Below are 24,036 nucleotides of genomic sequence, written 5' to 3'. Positions count from 1 at the left end.
TTCTAGGACCACTATGGCTTGGCCTTTCGTGAGTCACTGGAACCTTTATAAAAAATACTCTTCTTATTAGATGTTCAATTCAACAAGCCTTTATTAAGTACCATAATGGATGATGATGACAAAACAAAAAGTCCCTGCCCTCAAGGAGCTTGCATTCCTTTAGAGGGAAACAAGACACATACTGATAAATAAATATAAAATATATACTAAATAAATATAAGGTAGGGTTGGGGTTTGTTTTTTTGGGGGGGAAGGGGAGAGCACTAATAATTTGGGGGAATCGGGGAAGGTCTCCAGTGGGAATATGGGCAGCTAGATGGTGCTGCCGATAGAGTGCCTGGCTTGGAGCCAGGAAGAGCTGAGTTCAAATCTAAAACGAACGGAGAAAGTAAATGGCAAACCACTCCAGTATTTTTGCCGAGAAAACCCTAAATGAGGTCAACAAGAGTCGGACACGACTGAAACGACTCAACAACAACTAATAATAATTGAAGGAATTTAGTAAAGGTCTCCAATAGGAAGTGGCACTTGAATTAAGCTTTGAAAGTACCTTAAGCTTGGATGAGAATTTCAGGCATAAGAGATGGACACCCCGTGCAAAGGCAGGGAGACTGGAGATATAATGCTGTGCTTCTGCACTTAAGAATTCTAAAACAACGAGCCCAAAATTTTAAAAAATTAAATTAAATTAATAGAATAAACTGGGACCTCTCCCCCCGCCCCCACGACCCAACTCAGTTCCCTAATAGCCAGTGACTGAGCCTGTCACCTCTTTAAAACCAAACTCCCCCAGCTGCCCCGCCCCCCTCCCTGTCCCCCGCCCCCATCTTGTTTACAACGCGGCGCAGCCTAGTACTACTCCCGACGCTCCGCCCTCCTCCGTTTCCTATTGGCCAGAGGGGCACGGATAGGCGCGTTGACTGGCCGGAGGGAGGCGGGGACCCGGGGGTAGGTTGAGCGGGCGACCTAGAGGGGGGTGGCTGGTGATGGCGGCGGCGGCGGCGGCGGCGGCGGCGGGCGGCCTACGCTGGGTGCTCGCCGCGCTCTGCTTGGGCTGCGCCGCTGGCGGGGACGCGTCAGGCCCGCGGGTGCTGGGCTTCTGCCTGGAAGAGGACGGAGACAGGACCGAGGGTCCAGTGTGGGCCCGGGGCCGAGTGGTCCGGGCCGCGCCCGGGGCCGCCTTCCGCTTGCGGCTTTTTGGCTCCGGCTTCGCCAACCGCTCGTGGCCTTGGGTGGCCTTCGCTCCTGCGGGCTCGGGCTGCCCGGAGGGGGGAGAGGAATCGGAGGAGAGGGGTGCGCGCGGGGGCGCAGGGGCGCCCCTGAGCGTGAACCCCGAGGCCGTGCGGCCTCACTCGGCGTTGCTCGCGGTGCGCGTGGAGCGCGGCGGGCCCGCGGGGGGCGCGCGCTATCGCTTGTGCAGTCGAGGGGGGCCCCAGGGGAGCTGGACGCCCGCGGCCGAGGGGGACTCGCTCGCCGTCGAGGAGGCGCCCTTGCTGCCCTGGGCGCTGGGCCTGCTGGCGGCCGCGCTGCTGGGGTTGGCGGCGTTGGCCCGGGGTCTGCAGCTGAGCGCCCTGGCCCTGGAGCCGGCCGAGGTGCAGGTGCTGCGCGAGAGCGGCTCCGAGGCGGAGCGGGCGGCCGCGCAGCGCTTGGAACCCGTGCGGCGCTGGGGCAGCTTCGCCTTGTGCGCGCTACTGCTGTTGGCCAGTCTAGCCCAGGCAGCACTCGCCGTGCTTCTCTATCGTGCCGTGGGTCAAAGAGCCGTGCCCGCCGTGCTGGGCAGCGCGGGCCTCGTCTACCTGGTGGGCGAGGTGGCGCCCGCGGCCGTCAGCGGCCGCTGGGGCCTGAGCCTGGCCCCGCGCGCTCTGGGGCTCACCCGCTTGGCAGTCCTGCTCACTTTCCCCGTGGCCTTGCCCGTGGGCAAGCTCCTGGAGCTGGCCTTGCGCCAGGAAGGCGGGCGACTGCGGGAGCGGGTGGTGGATCTGGCCCGGGGCACTGACACTTACCACGAGTTCGTGAGGGAGGAATTCAGCAAGGGGGCCCTGCGATGCAAAACGGTGGAGGACGTGCTCACTCCGCTGAAGGATTGTTTCATGCTGGACGCTTCGGCCGTACTGGACTTCAGCGTCATGTCCACCATCATGCAGAGCGGCTACACTCGCATCCCGGTGTACGAGGAAGAACGCTCCAACATCGTGGACATGCTCTACCTCAAGGATTTAGCTTTCGTGGACCCGGAGGACTGCACCCCGCTCAGCACTATTATCCGATTCTACAACCACCCACTCCACTTTGTCTTCAATGACACTAAGCTGGATGCCGTCCTGGAGGAATTCAAACGAGGTAACTGGTGCTGCCATTCCTGGAACTGCGGCTTCCTTCTGGAGGGAGTTGGACCGGGATTAGAATGGGATTCTCAGAAGAGTGGAGTGGGGCGGGGCCAGTGGTTTAGGAAGGATGTACCCCGGTCTGAATGCACTTGTGTATTCATAGGATTTTGGATTCCGGAGCTGATAGGGACCGCTGAGGTCATCTAGTTCGACCTTCCTCATGTACAGATAAGGAATCTGAATCACACAAGTGGCACAGCTGGAATTTGAGCTCAAATCCTCTATCTCCAAAGCTAGCTTTCCTTCTGCCCTGTAGCTGTCTCACTACCTCGTTTCGTTTGAAAAGAAATTCAGTAAGATAATCCAGCCGAAGGCAGGGGTCAGGGAACAGGGAAATGCCATAATGAGAGAAGTGTTAAGAGACCTGGTCCGAAGCTCAGAGCTCCTTCTGGGGCAAGATCCTTGGGCAAGTCGCCACTTCTGGGTCTCATGGAGCACAGGATCATAGATTTTAGAGCCCTACCTGTGAGTCAAAAGAACTCATCGAAGACCTTGGTCAACAGAAACAAAAGGGCTCTAATGGTCCTAGTGCCCTGGATGGCCATAGATTTGGGAACTTTGGCGATCAGACTATTCCGTTCTCTTTATTGTAGAGATAAGAAATTTGAAACCCAGAAGAAGTGAAGAGGTTTACCCAAATTGACATAGTTAATGAGTGGCAGAGCTAGGATTTGAACTTGGGCCTCTTGACTTCAAATCCAGTGCTCTTTCCTGGACACCCATCGTAATTCAGTTCACCTTAGTTAAATTCTTGGTTGCTTGATTCTTTGTATGATTCCAGTATTCTTCCCCTTCCTCCCTTCTTTCCCTGTTAGTCAGAACTGAGGATTTCTTAACTGTAACTGGGAATAGAACCAAGCTCCTAGTTTGAATTTAAAGTTCTATACACCCTTGAGGGGAGGGAGCCCATTTATATGTTTATCTTTAAATTGGTCCTTTCTGATTCTAGGGGAACTTTGGATACTGTTGAAGGCATGTAATGATAACAATAGCTAAAGTTTATGTTATGTTTACAAAGCATTTAGATATGTTTTTTCTTTGGTTTGTCTCTACCACCCTGGTAGATTGGTGCTGTTAGTATTATCCCCTTTTTACTGGCAGGAAAACTGTGGCACAGAGAAGTTAAGTGACTTGCCCTGGATCACACAGCTAGGTGGGCTGCTAGGTCTCTGAAGCCAGGTCTTACTGCAAGTCTAGCCCTCTGTGCCCTGTGCCACTTGGCTGCCTCTGCTGTCTTGTTTACAGAGGTTAGAATAAGAACACTTAAGGCTTTCTAAAGAATAAAGAACTTTTATTTTTCTTTATCTAAAGCAACATTACTGATGGCACTATTGCTTTTGTCTTTCTTCTAACTTTAAGTGTGATGACTTTTGCACCTTCCCTTCCCTCCAGATTACTGCCCCCATTTATCTGTGCTTTTCTTTGAGAGTAGAGAATAAACTTGTCAGAATCCCTGAGAAATAAGGGGTGCATGATGCCCTATGTTTCCTCTTGTCTACACACGTTGTAGATTTTATCAGTAGGTGACTTTGGTGAGACAGCGTAGTACTTAGGGAAAGAGCCCTGGCTCTGGAGGCTGATGACCTGGGTTCAGATCCCACCTGACACTACCTGAATTCCTTGGGCAAGTCATTTAACCTCTTTGGACCCCAGTTTCTTCATCTGTGAAATGAGGGGGGTGGATTATTTGGCCTCTACGGCCCTTCCAACTCTAGATCTATCATCTTGAGATCTGTTGATAGATTCATTAGGGCTTCTGGCTCGTTTTGAGGTGTTATTCTTACCTAGAAAAGGTGACTGGTACTCCTGAGATCTAGAATGGGAATTAAGCCTCCGGCCACTGAGTAGGCTTATGCCTTAAGGACTGATGTAGTATCAGACCATAAACTAACTGGATAAACTGGGAATGAGCAAAGACTTCAGGCTATGAGAATCCGAATTTTATTCTGTATTGAGGCAGATATGTCCAATAATTACATTGCCCTTACTCATTAAGTAGCTTGATATGTCATTTTAAAACAAAAGTTTTTAGTTCTTATGCCAGTACCAATTTCTATAGGAGATATTTTGTTGGAGAATTCTGATCAAACTGATGAGAACCATTGATTTGTCTTGAAAAATTCTTGATGCCTTCTTGCCTGGCATACTATAGTTGTGCTGCAGAACAACAGGCTTTGGGGAGCCTTTGAGATAGATAGCCAGCCAGCCTGCCTACCTTCGAGCTTCATGCAGAATACTGTAGTTGGGGTGGAGCATGAGTTGTCTGCCCTTCTGGTAAGTGAAATTCCACCAGTATAATGACAGGAGTGTTCTGTTGCTCATAAGCAACATGATAAGAATTTTCCATCCTTCTGGCTCTCTTGAATGTTTTATCTCTGGGATACATTCCTTCCCCTCAAATTACCTGTCACTGTACTACTTTTTTTTTTGTACTACTTTTTTAAAAACCTGATTTAGCACTAATGGTGTGAAGAATTTTTCTTTAAATTTCCTGTCTCATACAAAGATTAGACTGTCTTGGGGGTTTGGAGGGAGAGACCAACTAATTTTAATGCATGGCCATAGGTTATTCTGGTCAACACCTCTAGTTAGTTAAGCCTCCCTGTCTTCCTGCAGTAATCAGTGATCTTGGTTCATGAAATCAAGCAGTGACTAGTTGTCTGCTGTAGTGCACTGGGGTCTAGGAGCTAAAATTTTAGTATAGAATAATGGTAGGACAGCTTTAGGGGAGCCAGTCCCACCTTCAAAGTTGTAGTATAGCAGAATTGAGGAAGAATCGGTGAATAGGAAGATAAGAAGGTTGGGGGATTTTGTTATGCCTATCTGGCATTTCCTACAGGTTCAGAGTTGGGGTCATTTTTTTTTTTTAAATCAAGCTTTTATTAGGACTTTCATCCTTTGTTGTGGTGTACCTTCTTAAATCTCTGCTACATTTTTTTTTTTTTTTGCCTCAGCTGAAATCCTATTCTTCTGCCTAATTGTGGTGAGGAGGTGACCATGAGTTCTCAAAGGCTATTCCAATGAAATGTAAGTCACAGAAGGGTACCACCAAGTTGCTACGGCTTTTGAGTATTTGTCCTGTGGTGGGGGACTCTATTTTCTCTGAGCCAGTCACCAGAGTGACTGCAATGTGGTGAATCTTTGGCTATAGGATGGTCATCTCTGGTAGAAGAAATACTCAGACTTCTGCATTCAATTATAGAATCTTAAAACTTTGAAAGATGTGGGTTTTGGGGGAGGGGGTTGGTTTTGTTTTCATTTCTGGGTTTGTTTTTTTTTTAAGTGATATAATATATCACAAAAGAGGTAGCATGGTATGGTAGATAAAGAGCTGGCCCCAAAATTGAGAAAACCTGAGTTCAAATGCCACCTCTGACACAAACTGGTTTTATGACCCTGGTAGAGGGAGTTCCCATATTGATGAAGTTATAGATCCTTAAAACATTGAAAGATTTTCTTTTAAGACTAAGTACAGCACTACATATGCGCTTTATCTCTCAGTGCTTCAACCTATAAGTTGCCTATAACTAAGCCTATAAGTTGCAGAGTAGTTGTCAATCTGTACTGGTAAAGGGAATTCATCCCTGGAAAATTCCTCTACTGGAGAAATCACAGGTCAAGTTAAAAAAAGCTATCGCAACAGTTATTTGGTTGTCAGTATTTGTTATCTCCAAAGTGTGGTTTTGATGATGCAAAGGAACCTTTCCCTTTTCAGTTTTCACATGCATACAACTTACCCATAGGGTCCAGTAAGCCTTCTTATAAAGGTGCCTGCCATCCCTTCAGCCTCTTTCCAAGAGGTAGATCAACTGCCTAGAAGATACTCTGCCAGGCAGTAGATATTTTTCACACTAAGAAAATTTCCCAAAGTTTGGTCTTGAGGAATGTGAGGAATCGGGAACTCAGTGGAGCAGCTGTCCCCAGCCAAACCACCCTCCTAAGCTTCTGGAGCAGCAGCTTATTAAGAACCTGGGAGATGAGATTGTATAGTGGCAACTGCAAAATGGTTTTAAGGAGACTTAAAAGTTGTTAAAGTGTGCTACCTTTCCATGTAGGGAGGGAGGGGTGTGTGTGTGTGTCTCTGTGTGTCTCTGTACACATAAGATCCTGGAGTCCCCTACTGAAGGGCTTCTCTTTTTCTTACTGATTTATATGTGGTGGATTGATTGCTGTCTTGCTGGCAGCATCACATCCTGATGCTGAAAGGCCGTCTTAGGGAAGTTGATCTGTGTCTTCAGTTGGTATCCTGGAGCCTTCTCCTCTCTACCACCCCTTCCATCCTACTCTTAGCCAATATAATCCTCTGGGTAGATGTCAATCTTCATTTTTCATTCCAATACCTCCTTTCTCCTCTTCCCCTTTTGTTTCATTAAACCTGTTTTTAGAATGTTCTTGAGCAGTGAGCATTATTATATTGCTCCTATGGCATTCACATGAGGTTCTAAAAAATAACCTGTTCTATATCTATCCACCATTTTGTAAGTTGGGAGCATTCCTAGAAGGAATATGCACAAAAATGTCCTGAGCCAGACTCAACAACTTCCTCTGAGGCCAGGGATCATATGTTCATTCCTTCATAGAACATTGCCTGTTTCTTACTTCTTATTGAGGGAAAGCCCCTTTCCTGGACAGAGAACCCTTCCTGATCATCCTCACAGTCTCTAGATTGGGGACTTAACAGAATTTTGCTTTGTATGAAGATCGCCAGAAAAAATGAACGAAAGAAAGAAATGAATGAAAGAAAGAAAGATAGCGCTGTGGATAGAGCACTTGTCCTGGGTTCAGGAAGACCCGAGTTCAAATGTGGCCTCAGACACTTGACACTTACTAGCTGTGTGACCCTGGGCAAGTCACTTCATCCCATTGCCTCGCCAAAAAAAAAAGAACACTTTGTGGAGCTTTCCTACAAAGGAGCCCTGCTTTCTTCAAAACTGCAGCCCTTGGCTTGTTGCCATGGAGTTGAAATTGTTCAAGGGCAACCAGATTGAGGAGATATTAGGACTGAGCAACCTGACCCATATTTCTATTTGAGAACCTGGATTTTAGCCTGATTTTCAGTGTTCTTACTTGCTGCTCCTTAAATGCTTAGTTTAAGGGTGGGGAACCTGCAGCTTCAGGGCCACATGTGGCCCTCTAGGTCCTTGGGTGCAGCCTTTTGAGTGAGTCCAAGTTTTACAGAACAAATCCTTTTATTAAGGGGATTTGTTTTGTGAAGTTTGGGTTCAGTCAAAGGGCTGTACTTGAGGACCAGAGAGCCACATGTGACCTTGAGGCCACACGTTTCTCCCCCCCCCCCCCGGTTTAGTTGCGTATAATTTTAAGTCAAAAAGTTGCTAAACAGTTGAAACCAGTCAGGTCACTTTGATAGCTATTTAGAGTGTTAATAAGTTAGATCTTTTTTTTTCCCCTCAGGAAATACAGTTGCGTGGTTCTTAGAGCATCTTAGAAACTATACCTTACTTAGAGGACCACTAGTATCTGTCCAGATCTTTCCTCAGCTCTCAATACTGAAAATTTTTTTTAAATTTTTTTCTTTATTTTTTAAATTGATTTTTAGTTTTCAACAATCACTTCCATAAGCTGTTGAGTTTTAAATTTTCTCCTCCCTCCCCAAGATGGCATACAGTCTGATATAGGCTCTACATATACATTCCTATTAAACATATTTTCATATTAGTAATGTTGTAAAGAATTAGAACCAATAGGAGGAACAAGAAAGAAGAAACAAAACAGGAGGAAAAAAAAGAGCAAATAGTGTGCTTTGATCTGCATTCAAACTCCGTAGTTTTTTCTTTGGATGTGGATAGCATTTTCCATTATGAGACTTTTGGAGATGTGTGAGATCATGCATTGCTGAGAAGAGCTAAGTCTATCAAAGTTAGTCATTGCACAGTGTGACTGTTACTGTATACAACGTTCTCCTGGTTCTGCTCATTTCACTCTGCATCAGTCCATACACATCTTTCCAGGTTTTTCTGAAGTCTGCTTGCTCATCATTTCTTATAGCGTAATAGTATTCCATTACATTCATATGCCAAAACTTTTTCAGCCATTCCCCAATTGATGGGCATCCCCTCAATTTCCAATTCTTTGCCACCACAAAAAGAGCTACTATAAGTATTTTTGTACATGTGGGTCTGTCTCCCATTTGTATGATGTCTTTGGGATACAGCCCTAGAAATGCTATTGCTGGGTCAAAGAGTATGCACATTTTTATAGCCCTTGAGGCATAGTTCCAAATTGCTTTCCAGAATGGTTGGATCATTTCACAACTCCATTAACAATGCATTAGTGTTCCAATTTTCCCACATCTCCAACATTTATCATTGTCCTGTTTTGTCATGTTGGCCAATCTGATAGGTGTGATGTGGTACCTCAGAGTTGTCTTGATTTGCATTTCTCTAATCAATAGTGATTTAGAACATTTTTTCATATAACTATAGATAGCTTTAATTGCTTCCTCTGAAAATTGCCCTTTTATGTCCTTTGACCATTTCTCAATTGGGGAATGATTTGTATTCTTATAAATTTGACTTGGTTCTCTATATATTTTAGAAATGACGCCTTTATCAGAGACACTGTTTGTAAAAATTCTTTCCCGGTTTTCTGCTTCCCTCCTAATCTTGGTTGCATTGGCTATGTTTGTGCAAAAACTTTTAAATTTAATGTAAACAAAATTATCCATTTTCAATTTCATAATGTTTTCTATATCTTGTTTGGTCATAAATTCTTCTGTTCTCCCTAAATCTGACAGGTAAACTATTCCTTGCTCTCCCAGTTTGCTTACAGTATCAGCCTTTGTATCTAAATTGTGTACCCATTTTGACTTTATTTTGGTCTATTCCTAGTTTCTGCCATACTCTTTTCTAGTTTTCCCAGCAGTTTTTGTCAGATAGTGAGTTCTTATCACAGAAGCTGGGGTCTTTGGGTTTATCAAACAGTAGGTTACTGTCATCATTGACTACTGTGTCTTGCATACCTAACCTATTCCACCAATCCACCACTCTATTTCTTAGCCAGTACCAAGTAATTTTGATGATTGCTGCTTTATGATATAATTAAGATCTGGAATGGCTAGGTCACCTTACTTAGCATTTCTTTTCATTAGTTTTTTTTAATATTCTGGACCTTTTGTTCTTCTAAATGAATCTTGTTATAATTTTTTCTAGCTCTGTAAAATAATTTTTGGTAGTTTGATAATAGCACTGAATAAGTAAATTAGCTTAGGTAGAATTGTCATTTTTATTATATTAGCTCAGCCTACCCATGAGCAACTGATGTTTTTCCATTTGTTTAGATCTGACTTTATTTGTGTGAAAAAGCGTTTTGTAATTGTGTTCATATTGTGCCTGGGTTTGTTTCAGCAGGTATTTTATAATGTCTGGAGTAACTTTAAATGGAATTTCTCTTTCTATCTCTTGCTATTGGGCTTTGTTGGTAGTATATAGAAATGCTGATGATTTATGTGGGTTTATTTTATAACCTGCAACTTTGCTAAATTTGTTTGTTATTTCAAGTAGTTTTTTACTTGATTCTCTAAGGTTCTCTAACTATATCATATCATCTGCAAAGAGTGATAGTTTTGCTTCTTCTTTGCCTCTTCTAATACCTTCAATTTATTTTTCTTCTCTTATTGCTAAAGCTAATGTTTCTAGTACCATACTGAACAACAGTGGTGATAATGGACATCCTTGTTTCACCCCCAGTCTTATTGGAAATGCTTCTAGCTTATGCCCATTACATATAATGCTTGCTGAAGATTTTAGGTTGATGCTACTTATCATTTTAAGGAAGACTCTATTTATTACCATGTTCTCTAGTGTTTTTAATAGGAATGGATGTTGTATTTTGTCAAAAGCTTTTTCTGCATCTATTGAGATAATCATGTGATGTCCTGTTAGTTTTGTTGTTGATATGATCAATTATGCTGATAGTTTTCCTAATATTGAACTAGCCCCTGAAAATCTTTTTTATAACAGAACTATATAAGGTGAAGTTTTCTGGTTGTTTTTAATATTAGGGTTGACAATAGCAGCATAATTTTTTTAAATGGCGATACATGTTACAAAAAGTACGTATTGGCATTTATGCCTAGTTCACAAATATAATATTTTGTAAGAATATATTGAGTTGATCTGTGTGATAGACTGTAAAGTTTTCATTAGTTGTAATCGCATCCCTACAAAGAAAGAGTCAAAAGTCATTCGAGATGGAGTTTTTGCCCATTCAAGCCAAGTTCCTTTTCATAATGTTTCTACTTCTCATATCTTGGGTTATGACCACTTTGAACGTTAGGTTTCTCAGGTAGAATATTTTAATAATTTGTCATTTATTTTTATTAATACAGGGTTTTTTTTGTTTTAAAAAGCTCTTTATGCTTCACAGTTTACTCATGGTCATATGGGGTAAGTGACTGACTGGAACTTTTGTAAAAACAAGAATAACTTTGCATGAAGGATCTTGTGTAGAAGTTGCTGCTTTGGCTTCTTGCAGCTGGTTGACATGCTGAGGTGACTGGCCTGGGGTGGGCCCTTTTTCCTTTGGTAACATTCTGTGCAACCCTCCCTTCATCCCTGAGCTTTGACCCATTGGACTGTTCCCAAAATTCGTAAGGATTTGCTCAAAATCACATGCTAGAGTTCTCCATCTTTCCAAATAGATTTCGCTTTGTGTGGTAGGGCCATTTTGAGGCTCTGACTTGGGAATGGCACTTCCACAAATAATTGGGCTTTCCCCAACACAAATGTCATAGGGGCAAGAAAAATGTAAGAGCTGCAGGGTTCATTCTGCATCTTTGCCACTAGCAGGCACTTATTAAACTTGGAATAAGGGCTTAATCTCAAAGTGGCAGACGCATAACCAACGGGCTTCTTTGCATCTCCCATCCCACTTCTCCATAAAAATATCAGGACATCCTGCAAAATGTCACTTTTAATTCTTAAATAATTCCACATAGTTGGTAAGATACAGAGAGAGCAATGTGGCTAGGCAAGTCCATAATATGCTGGAAAAGTTCTCTAACACAGTATAATCAAGTATTGTGAACCATCTTTTTTTTTTTTTTTTAATAATTTTTTTTCCCCAATTACATGTAAATGTTTTTAACATTAATTTTTTCTTAAATTTTGAGTTCCAAATTCTCTCCTTCCCTCCCTGCTCCCTGAGATGGCAAGCAATTAAAATAAATTATACATGTACAATCATGCAAAACATATTTCCATAGATGGAAAGATTAACAATGATAAGAGTAAGGAGAGAATCCTACTGTGGCCAAGCTCTAATTTCTGTCATTCTGCCCTCCTCTGTCAGGCAGCAACTCAATACAAGTACACCTCGTGCCAAGAAAACTGCAGCAATCTGTATGTACACCAAAATGAATTAGAGGGTGGTGATTTGCTTTTCAAAGAAAATACAAATAACAATCCCATTACTCATTTACAGTGCTACTGGTTTGAAAATTTTGGTAGAGATAATAGAGATAGAATTTTTCCAAGATAATTTTATTCTGTCAAAAGCAATACATTTAAAACAGAATTTAAAATTTTTCCTTGACAAACCCACCCCTTTTCCTAACTTTCCTGTTTCTGTAAAGGGCCCTGCCATCCTTGTAGTTGTTTAGGTTCTCACTGGACTCCACTCACTCATCCTTTCTCTCTGAAGCCAGTCTGTTTTCAAATCTCATTGACTCATGGAGTGGAGTTCTTTCTACTGTTCCTGATTCAGTCCCTAAGATCGTAGATGTAAATCTGGGAAGGGGTTCAGAAGCCATCTAGTTCAACCTTCTATTGCAGATGAGGAAATTGAGGCCTAAGTTACATAACTTGCCCAGTTTACTCAGGTTTAGTAAATGGTTGAATCTAGATTCAAACTCAGTACTGTGACTGCAAGGTCAGTATTTTTTCTGCTGCCTCACACTAGTGCCTCATCACCTCTTTGACTATTGCAGTAGCCTTCTAATTAGTCTGTATGCCTCAAGTTTCTCTCCTTTCTCATCTATCTTTAACATTGCTGCCAAATAATGTTCCTAAAGTATCAGTCTGAGCATATCATTCCACTGCTTAAAAAGCTTCAGTGACTCTGCTTCCTCTTGTCTGTAGGATCAAATACAAATTCCCTGGTTTTTTCATTTAAAGCCATTTGAAATCTGGCTCTGACTCGCCTTTGCAAGCTCATTCATTACATACTTTCTTCCCTTCACTCACTCTGTGGTCAAGCCAGAGTAGCCAACTTGCTGTGCCTCACGCCGAACATTCTGTCTCCTGTCTTGTGTGCCTTTGCATCTAGTCTGCATTTAGGTCTTTTGTTCTGAAAGCTGAGAAATGTCACAAAAGTGCTGTTGCTACAAAAAACAGTGCTAGGTCTAGGAGGGATTACAAAGCGTATGACCAGTCGCCACCCTCAGGGATCATGGGGTCATAGTGTCCAACTGGTGTGGACTTTAGAGGTTAGCTAGTCATTGTCTTCTTCCTTTCCCCCCACCTCATATCTGGGATGCACTGTTAACCTCTTTGATGGCAGGGATTGTTCAATTTTTATTTTTGTATGCCTGGTACATCGCTGGTACTTATTAATAAATGTTTATTCAGTGCATGTGATTGTTTCAGTTTAACAGAAAAAACTAATTTGAGGAAGAATTCTAAGTTGAATTATTCCATCCCTCATTAGCATATCAGTTTGTACTACAAAGTGAATTTGTCTCTTTGTAAAACATTGCTTTTGTGGCATTTTTCAGCCTTCAGTGTTCTTTGCAAACTATACTTTAGGCTTCTATTATCTATGTAACGTCCTGTCTAGTCCCAGCTTTTCAAATTTCAGCCTGCTAAGGCCATTGGAGAATAATATTGGGTTCTCATAACAGTCTCAAACAGATTGGGAACAAATCAGTTAAACCTATCAATTTAATCCATGTCAGTTTCCCTTGTCATTTTGTTATTTTAATAAGTTTTAAAAATTGATACAAGACAGACACAGTGCTAGGTACTAAGGGGGACATAAAATGTATGACAACAGTTCTTTCTCTCAGGGATCGTTGGGTCATAGATTTAGAGTTAGAGAGGATTTCAGAGGTCTGGATGTATCTTTCTAAGCCTTTGTTTCTCTGGATATTAAAATATATTTATAAACCTGGAAAGGCTTACACAAACTGATGCAGAGTAAATTGAGCAGAACCAGATGAACATTGTACATAGTGACAGCAATATTGTGTGATGATCAACTATCATTGACTTAGCTCTTCTCAGCAATGCCATGATCCAAGACAAGTCCAAAGGACTCATGATGAAAAATGCAATCTACCTGCAGAGGAAGAATTGATGGATTCTTAGTACAGATTGAAACATTTTTCACTTTATTTTTGTGTGTGGTTGTTTTTTGGAGGGGGATGTTTGTGTTTTGTTTTGTTTTTTTACAACATGACTTATAATATGGAAATATGTTTTGCATAATTATGCATGTATGACATCAAATTGCTTGCCATCTCAGGGAAATAGGAGGAGGGGAAGGAGAAAATTTAGAACTCAGCATTTTTTTAAAAAGAATGTTAAAAAATTTTTTTTATACATAATTGGGGGGGGACATAAAAAAAAAAAATAAATAAAATGGCTTGATAGATGTCCAGTTAGAGATACTAAGCAGTAGTTGAGAAAATAGAGCCTCAGAAAGTTCATATATTTAGAGCTGGAAAGGTCCTAAATGACCTCTAGGTCTTCAGGTTGAGCCCCTTCATTTAGATATGAGGGAACTGAGGCCCCAGAATTAAAATGACTTGCCCAGGGTCACTGACTTAATGAGTGTTTTGAGTCAGGATTCAAATGCAGTTGTATGCTTCCGTGCTGTCCTTTCATTCCCGAGAGTCTTTCATGGCTATTAAGTCCTGTACTTGTAGTCTACAACGTTGTGAGATCAGCATGTCTAGGCTTCTTTCTGTTTGCCACCATGACAACAGCATATTGTTCCACAGGGAAGTCACATCTGGCCATTGTACAGAAGGTGAACAATGAAGGCGAGGGAGACCCTTTCTATGAGGTTATGGGTCTTGTCACACTGGAGGATGTCATTGAGGAGATAATTAAATCAGAGATCCTGGATGAATCTGATGACTATGGTGAGTTAACTCCTTTCTGAGTTTGTTTTGTTTTTCTCATCCAATTTCTCTCAAGTTACAGGGGTATTCAAGTATCCTAGACACAAATGAACTTATATTTCTCTTGTTGTTGGCCGAGCTATTTTCAAATGTCCTGGTAAACAGGTTCTTCAGTCTCCCTGTGATTATGACCAATATTTTCAAGTTCCCAAGATGGCACTATACCTGGTGTCCTCATGTCAAAACCACTATTCTTCCCACAATGGACTGCAAGACCATTTTCTGTTCTGGATCCCTTAGTAATCTTGGGGTTGGGTTTTCCCCCCTAGTAATCATCAAGATGGTAGGTGGAGATATCTTTTTGGAGCCATTTTGGTTTTCCCCATTTTGAGCTCCTGTGTTGTCATTACAAATTAGTTCTTTTACAGCCCAACTCTATGCTCTACAGAGAGCCTGTGTTCTTTGCTTCTGTGAATTTTGGCCTAATTCCAGCATATGACTTTTGGAAGGTGCTTATGGTATAACTATCACTATCCTGCCTGAGCAGTCTGATCTTAGAGCTCTTTATCATATCCTATAAAACTGTTTATTGGGGGTAAGGGCTGGTATTTACCTGACAGAATTGGAACTCCAAATATGACCTTGGGGCATTGAATCACTCACTGATGGTGATTATCTTGAAATAATATTTTGCTCCATGTTCCTTCTCATGCTTGAAGTCTCGATGCAACGTGGTCACTGAGCTACCAGATCTAATGATGTCATTGTTTTAAATATTAATGTTTACACTTGTTGATTGTTAAGTACTCCCTTCACAAGAAGTACAATTTTTTGTTTTTGTTTTTGTTTTTGGCTAGGCAGTGGGGTTAAGTGACTTGCCCAGGGTCACATAGCTAGTAAGTATTGTGTGTCTGAGGCCGGATTTGAACTCAGGTCCTCCTGAATCCAGGGCCAGTACTCTATCCACTACGCCACCTCGCTTCCCCAAGAAGTGCAATTTTAATGGCCCAAGATTCCCGTGTTGATGCGCTAGGTTGCTTTGTTATGTAAGTTACTATCCTGGATCAGTTCCAAATAGGGAGGTCTACCTTTTGGCATGTCCTTTGTGCCCATTCCTTCTCCTTACCTAATACCAGAATTATCAGGTGATTAGAATGGCAGCTATATCCAGCCCAAAGGGCAGCTGTTCTGCAGTGGTGAGTGAAACAGCCATCTTCTTCATATCTTGATGCTGCCAAACCTCTCTGCACCATAGCTCTTGGTAGGAAGGAAAACATGGTAAAGGAGTAACTTGAATGTATTGGCAAAATTAGTTGCTAATGTCTAACTATGCTCTTTAATCCTGTATCAGGAGAAAACAAGGTGAAGAAGAAACCTACTTGTCTGGGTGCCCCTTTAGAGCGAAAGAAGGAGGAGTTCTCTTTGTTCAAAGGGTCTGACAATGAGCACAAAGTGAAGATCTCCCCGCAACTGCTCCTGGCCACCCAACGTTTCCTCTCCCGAGGTGAGGGGAAGAGGATCCTCGCCTCCTTCTTACTCACCATCCCTGGGCTCTCCCCTGATCAAGGGCTTGAAGAGGCACTGCCTTTTGGGGTAACTGACCAGATGTGGAACCTCTTACCTTCCGTTTTCTGAGGCTTAAAGACTTTAAAGGATAGGGACTGGGACTCTCCCACTCCAACCCCATTCACAATTCACAGGGAAATCCTTGTGTTCTGAGCAAATAAACCATCAAGGCCTAGGAAGCCTAGAGGTAAAGACATGTTTTCCTTTTCCTGTTACCTGCAATGGAATTTTTCTTTGTATCAGCTCAGAGCAGGGGCAGGCCAGCTGATGGGGGGGGAGGCCCAAGGCTTGTGGCCAGCAAGGCTAGTGGAATTGTAGTCAGGTGGCCCACTTCCAGCATCACAGATTCTGTGGACTTTGAGCCAGTTTTCTCAAATCCTATAGCACTTCCAGCTTGTTGGTCTGGTATGAGGGTGCCTCAGGTAGGCCTGGGGGCAGCTGGGAGTGGAAGCTTGAGTGGCTACGGCCCCTCATGGACGCTTGTCACTTTTTCCCACCATGGGGCAGAGGTGGACTTATTTAGCCCACTACGAATCTCAGAGAAGGTCCTGCTACACCTGCTGAAGCATCCCAGTGTCAACCAGGAAGTGAAGTTTGATGAATGCAACCGACTGGCTGCAGACCATTACCTGTACCAGCGCAATCAGCCAGTTAACTACTTCATTCTCATCTTGCAGGTAACTCAACTGGTTCTACCTCATCATATCAGGCCCTGGACTTGTATTCCTTTCCACAATAAAATAAGAAAAGGGACAGGAGTTGGGGAATAAGGATACTCAGAGTCAGCTGGGTGGTGCAGTGGATAGAGTGCTGGGCTTGGAGTCAAGAAGGCCCAAGTTCAAATCTGATCTCATACTTCCTAGCTGTCTGACCCTCGGGCACATCACTTCACCGCTATTTGCCTTAGTTTCCTCAGTTGTAAAATGGGGTAATGATAGCATCTACCTCACAGGGTTGTTACGGGGATCAAATGAGATAATAATTGTGAAGCACTTAGCACAGTGCCTGGCACATAGTAGATACTTAATAAATGTTTGTTTTCTTCTTCATCTCCTATCCCCAAAGATATTATTTTAATCTGGTTTCTTCATATCTAACTGAAATTGATAATTCCTTTTGGTGGTCTCCTCCTAAAAAAAGGGTAGACAAGCCCTAAGACATTAATGTTTTCTTTTTCTCTTCAGGGCAGGGTTGAGGTGGAGATTGGGAAAGAGGGCCTCAAGTTTGAAAATGGAGCCTTCACTTATTATGGTGTATCTGCCCTGTCAGTACCATCCTCAGGTAAGAGCACCAAGACATTAGTAACCCCCAGGCTGAGGCTCCCAGCATGTTGTGCCCTGGTTCCAGTTAACAGGGTGGAGGCCTTGGGAGCTTTACTTTCAGCCTTCATTGTCATATACTTTCTGGTGAGATACCAGAAATGAGTTAACATTCTGGCCTAGTGAAATGTGTACGTGTTACCCAGTTACATGGCCCTCCAGATTAAAATGCCACCTTCACTAAGAAGTCTCTCACACTTCCCCAGCTGCTAATCTTTTCCCCTCTTTTCTTTCCCCTACAATGTATATATCTATTTATTTACATGTTGTCTCCACTCTTAGATTTGTAAGCTTTTTGAGGACAGGCAGGAACCATTTTTACATTTTTTTGTATCCCCAGCACTTAGCACAAAGCCTGCCATATTGTAGGTGCTTAATAAATGCTTGTTGATTGATGTTTGCTGTGATACCTGGCATGTATGGGGAGAGAGAGAGAGAGAAGAAATATATCATTTTATAGGGTCATGTGGTTTATGGGTCCTCAGAGATTATCTGCCCTTTTCCCACTTTTCTATGCAAACTGAATAGTCTAGTTGTACTGAGGCAGAAAGAAATAGTTTTGGGGAACAGAGGAAGTAGGAAGTGAGGAGCTCCTGCTATCGTGACAATCCAAAACAGAAGAAATTTTGGAATGTAGATAATAGCTCAAAGTGCCTATAAGAATTGTGCTAGGCAACATGTCACATGTGGTCCTTATTGGCTTTGTGGCCACAGATAAGTCTCTTAACTTCTTAGGGCCTGAGTTTCCTCCTCTGTAGAATGAGGATAATAACATATGTAGTATCTTCCTCCCAGAACTATTGTGAAGTTCATATGAAAGAATGTATGCTGAAGATGAGATAGCCTAGTGCATTGAGAAGGCTAGATTCCTTTCCTGTCTGCACACCTCCAAGGGGAAAGCTCTGTTCCTTATTCATCTCTTCAAAGTTCTTGTCAGCCTTTTCTCTAGTGTGCTTTTTAATGGAGTGGTTTCTAAAAACTTGAGGGTACCCCCTTCCAAGGTGGATGTGCAATTTACTGATTGTACACTCCTGATTGTTGCCTTTCACCAGTTCACCAGTCCCCAGTGTCTTCAACTCGGCCCAGCCGACGTGACCAGCAGTCCGAGCCAGCAGAGAGTACCCACTACTCTTCTACGTATTGTCCTGACTACACCGTGAGGGCCCTCTCTGACCTGCAGTTCATTAAGGTGAAGGTCCATGTAACTCATCAGTGCTGGTTTTAACGAGTTTTTGTGTTCATAATGAGGCTAGGCCAACCTGGTCATGTTTCTTTATGGGACTGAGGTAAAATTCTAATTTTATCTACCTTTTGGACAATGAGCCTTAGGTTCCAGAATGGTTGTTCTTGGTTGCTCACAAAAGCATTCCAGCTCCATTTTTTGAAGTGTTAGCATGATGATTTTATCCTGTCTCCAATTCTGCTGTTCTTTCTGCTCTTCCTTATCCTGTCTTCCTCATCCCAGCTGTAACCCCTGAGGGCACTAAAATAACATTTCTTTGAACAGTTCCTTTCTGTTTTTAAGATTCCTCCATTCGGTCTTAATGGAGAGTTTTTCTAGGGTTTTTTTTCCCCTTATCTTGGTCCTTTTCTACTTCTTCTACAGTATACATCGTGTATTTAAACAGGACAAGTGATGAGTTAGGTAAGGCAAAATTCTAAACAGTAGTACTTTTGAAGCCAAGTGTCCCTTTCTTTTCCTTAGGTAACTCGACTGCAGTACCTCAATGCACTCATGGCATCACGTGCCCAGAATTCCCCACAGTCTCCTGAGAACCTGGACCTCCGAATTGTCCCCAACAGCCAGACCAAGCTGCTCCATAGCAAGATTGTTGCAGCAGCAGGTAACCATCCTGCAGCAGGCACTGGAAGTCAAGTCCCTGGCCTACGGCCAAACTCAGTCACTTTCTTCCTGTTTGGGTATCTCTGGAGCCAATTAACTGGTGTTCTTTGTCCCAGTTCCTTCCCCTCATTCCTCCTTTCTACTTTCCCCCTTTCTCATCAGCTGACCTTTAATTAGCTATGCCCTTTATTCATTAGATGAATTTCCATTTGCTTCAACCAGTAGGGTGTATATGAAGTCTGTGGCAGCTTTTTAGTTTTTATTTGTGTTGGTTCACTTGGTTAGGATTTAGCTGCTAAACTTAGGCCTCTGCATTGTGTGTAATCACTCTATAGTATATTTCAGTTCTAATCCACTCAAAAATACCTAGTTACAAATGAGATTAGGTGAGGATGTGAATGGGTTATTGCAATACAAATCATCGCTACTAGGAAAGCAACTAATGAAAGCAATTTGGTAGTATCTAATTCTTTTATCTCTTAGTAAAATATAGAGTGCCCCACTGTGTGTAGACCAGTTGTATAAAGGGAAGTAGTCAAGGGAGAATGGGACACAAGCTTTTATAAAAGAAAAGGTAGGGATAATATATGAGAGAGTGTGATAAAAGGCATGAAAATTAAGCATTCCCAGAAATCTATGTTTCTTGGAAGAATAATCAAAGAAATTGAATAATCGTGTTATTTTTTTGTGAGCTTTGAAGTAGGAACCAAAGACAAAACTTTGGGACTCCCATAGATTCTCCTGAGTTGCCCCTAGGGATGGTGTAAAGGGAAAGTAACTACTGCTTCAAATGCTGACAGGTACTGTCTTTACTCATATTCTCCCACACAATTATTAGGACTGTAGCTTCTTTTGAACCCTTTGCATCAGTCATTCTGATCGTTAAAAGTATATTTTAAACATCAGAGATGTCTTGACCAATTGTTGTAGTGTTCAGTCTTTTGACAAGAAGGGACATTTTGTGAAAGATGTCAATCCTATAGATTAGCCATGTTATCAAAATAGACTAGTTTCTTTTAATTCATTATATATTATCTGTGAATTGAACCCAAAGCTTTATTACATTTATTTTATACTTTGTGTTTCTGGCATCCCTTGGGGGCTGCATTATGTAACACAGTCATTTTTTTTTCCTTCCTTAAAGCTTCATCCTTTGAGTTTCAAGAGTGTCCCTAATTGTACTAGATTGGAATTTCAGCAACTCTGAATTTACATTGAACATAACCCTTCAAGAACTTAAAAACTTGAATTATATACTTTCTCTTTTTTTTTTTTTTTTTTCAGACCGAAGAGTCCTAATCCACCTAGGAAAAAATCTCTCTTTATCTCCCTTATAGTTAAGCTCTCCTTTGTTTCACAAGTGCAGAAGTCTAGAAAAATTTTCACTTTTGTTTTGAATGTTACCCAGAATTTTGTGACCTTTCTGGTTAAAGGAGCACCATTCAGACAGTTCTGATTTGAGAGCAACCTGTGGTCACCTTAATTCCTTTCCCTCACTTTTAACTGACTGCCCTATCTGAAGAGTTTTTTTAATAGTTCTTCCTGATTAACAACAAATGCCACAGTGAAGCTCAGCAGCCCCTTTTTTGATCATTAATGCAGATTTGTGAGGCCTTTCTTGGGTTTTTCCCTGTTAGCTTGGTATTTCACTACACAGAATTAAGCATCATCTGCAAACTTAGAAATCTTACTATATTTGACTTCTTCCAGATAATTTATATGAGAAGTAAATAGTACTAGTCTTAGAATCATTTCCAGTGGGACTCTGCTGTTAATGTTTATTCATTCAGATTAATGTACCTTTAGTCAACTTATTTCCTATCAAAGCCAGAATATCAGTAGCCATTTTTAAACTCTTAAGGATTATCTGATATCTTTATTTTTTAAAAGTCATCAATAGGGAATCTTGTCAAATACTTTTTCAAAGTGAAAATAGCTAATCCACACTATTCACTACCAAGTGAATTCAGAGGCTCATCTCAGAAAGAGATTTTATGCTCTAGGTTTCTTGGTGTATTTCACGACAGCAGAAAACAATTTACCTGCAAAATCTGTCTCATTTTTAAACAGTTGGCATAAATTGTGTGGGAATTATGTGAGTAAATATGGTTATCTCCTGGTCTAGTCCTTGATGGTATGTGCTGACTGACCTGCCATTTTAGCTAAATATTTTGTATCTTCCTCTCTCCTTTCTCTCCTCTTCCCCATCCCCCCTTTCTCTCCAGCCTTCCCAGTAAACATTTCCCTCTTTGGCACAGTTGGAAACTGCAGTTGATAGATGACTGTGGACTAGTGAGAATTTTTGTTTTTTAGAAAACACCCAAGGTAAATATCTTCCCTTCCATTTTTTCCCCCTTTCTTTGGCTTTAACAGGCCTTTGATGTTTGGAGGAGACCTGCTGGCATTTCTGTCCAGTTACAAAGGCTGGTAGGAGGGCAGCCTGCCTCTGTTCCCAAGAAGTCTCCTCCTGCAAAGGCTGGTGTTGTACAGATTTGCCCCCCTTCTGGGAAGGAGTGGTGTTTGAACTTTTCTGTCCTTAGTACTGCTTTTCATTCTCTTGAGAGGCAAAATGCCTGCCAAATCCCCACTGAGCTGTGGGAAAACCAGTCCTTTTTAGCCAAGACTGTTTCTTTGTCAAGGGCTAGGTTCTTTTTTTTCCAGATATACCTTCCTAGCCTTCTCTAGTTTCAACTTACTTTACCATGGAAAGAACCACTCACTATTTCTATATACCCAGATACTGATGCCTGACCCTATGGATTGCGTTCTATGAAGAGAAATCTGTTTCCTAATCCCAGCCCTTCACTAGATTGAAATCTCCAAGGTACCTTGAGGTGACCTCTTTCTGCCCGATGTTACCCAAGCAGTTTACTGTCTTTGTTGCTGCCTCAGCTTATTCATCTTCAGGAGGTAGACCGTGACCTTTCTTCTTCACATCTCTTTCAGGAACAGCCAACAGTAGACCGAACTCCCCAACAGAAGAGAGTCTTGGGAGGAACACAAGAGTTTAACTTCTTGCCAAGCAACCCCAAAACTGGGGATGGACAAGCAAGTGGGGAACTTGAGTGAGCCCAGGAGTAGCTTCATGCCAACCTGTCCCCTCCCTTTCTGGCCACGTTTTAGGTGGCTTTTAGAGACATGGGCTCTGGGCCTAATGCCAGTGTTAAGAGCCTGCTGCAGATAAGAAATCTGCCTCTTTTGTGGGGATGGGAATCAGTTGTAGCATCATTCTCCAGACCCTGCTCCTGGGACAGGAGTCTACAGGGAATTAAAGAAAAGCCCATCATCTCGGAATCCCAAGGTGCCCTTTCCCCTCTTTACCTCCCCCCTTAATGGGGATGCTTCATAGCCTTAAGGCTATGATAGTGGAGTATTATTTACTATGCGAATGCAGAAATTATACTCTTTTAACATGTGGCTGTGACCTGCATTCACCTTGTTTTTAATTTGCCAAGTACCTGCTGTTGGCAGCACTTTGAGAGTGAGCCAAGAATACTGCTCTGCCCAAGGCGCTGATCCAGAGGCTTTGTCTGTGGCAGTAAGCTCTGGCCTGCAAGGCAGTTCCCTTTTTCACAGTGCCACATTTTTATCTTCCCCTTTTATGTCTTTCTTGTGCCAAACCCTAAGTACTATAGTGGCAGGTGCATAGCCTGTCTGTTCCCAAAACTCCTCCTGTGGAGGCTGCTGTTTGCCCAAATAAAAAGAGCAACCTGTTCCCACCCTCAGCTCTCTCTGAACTAAGGGTTCAGGTCACTCCTGCCTCTGGCCACCCCAAGCTATACTTCCCTTTGTGACTTGGCCTTGCTGCTTTAAATTATTAGAGGTGGTCCCTCATGCTACCCAGGTGAAGGACCCAGTTTTCTCCCTTCCCTTAACCCCAGGACTAGTTGCTACTAATAGTATCCTGGTTATTTTTTTGAGGTCACATATGGAGTGAAGGCAGGTGTGCTTTTATTTGAATCTAATCTTAACTGTGATCCCAGGTCATTGTTTATAACATCCTGTTGACTCTGTTGTACCCAGTCTTAACATCTTCATTTGCTTCTAATGGTCCTATATACAGTGTAACCAACTAATGTGACTGACATCCTTGGGAAGCTGGCATGTAGAAGGGAGAGCTTTCTGAACTGTAGGATCCTCTTCTCATGAGAGAGATTCTTAATTCCTAATCTTAGGTATAGGGAACTAACTCTTTGCCACTACATGGGTAATGGAAGCCTTGAGACCAGAGATCACTGCCTAAAAGGCAAAGGTAGAGACTTAGTTTAGAAGAAACTAGTCCCTTTCTATACTGTCAAGGGAATCGGAGGTCATTTAACTCACTTGCCTTTTTCCTTGGTAGTCTTTCCATCTGGAATGAGGTACCAAAAAGGGCGGGGCTGCATGGGCAGTTAAATGTCAGCTGAAGCAAGCAAAAGGGAAAAAAAATGATTTAGCGCTTAATCTTTTCTAAGAGGGAGGAGTCTTTGATTAACAGTCGCCTATGCACAAAAAGTCCAGAGTCTCAAACCTGCGCAGGGGCACCCTGCACCATGAGTAATATCACTCTCTCCCTCCCCCACTAAGTGTTAACTGGTAAATGATGAAATTCTAAGCTTGGGTTGGCAGTTGTACTGAAGCACTACATGGGTTGAAATTCAGGACAAGGTAGTCATGATTTGAAGATGTCACACTAATTACGATTGTTCAAAGCCTAGGCACCAACAGTGAAAAATGGATTGCTGTAAACAGTTTTTCTCCATCTTTTTTCTTTCCCTGTCCTCTTTCACACCACCATAGAATATAACCAGGCTACAAAAGAGAATCAGTTTTAATGAAAAACAACAACCAAAAAAAAGG

The 24,036-nt window shown here is 42.4% G+C and overlaps 1 protein-coding gene across 1 annotated transcript; it reads left to right on the top strand.

Annotated features, from left to right (window-relative positions):
• Positions 1-986: 986 nt before the first annotated feature.
• CNNM3 (cyclin and CBS domain divalent metal cation transport mediator 3) lies at positions 987-23,925 on the top strand. The gene is made up of 8 exons (XM_027852118.1): positions 987-2,340; positions 14,347-14,490; positions 15,821-15,973; positions 16,543-16,712; positions 17,220-17,316; positions 18,407-18,543; positions 19,060-19,198; positions 22,144-23,925. Exons 1-8 carry the CDS (start codon positions 987-989, stop codon positions 22,206-22,208), a joined length of 2,259 nt encoding a protein of 752 aa, XP_027707919.1. The 3' UTR covers positions 22,209-23,925.
• Positions 23,926-24,036: the final 111 nt, after the last annotated feature.

Source organism: Vombatus ursinus, unplaced genomic scaffold (genome assembly GCF_900497805.2).
Source record: "Vombatus ursinus unplaced genomic scaffold, bare-nosed wombat genome assembly UNPS02000580.1, whole genome shotgun sequence".
In the NCBI taxonomy this organism is placed as follows: Eukaryota; Metazoa; Chordata; class Mammalia; order Diprotodontia; family Vombatidae; genus Vombatus; species Vombatus ursinus.
The sequence above is the reverse complement of the archived record's forward strand: the minus strand, read 5'-3'. Positions and strand labels throughout refer to the sequence as shown.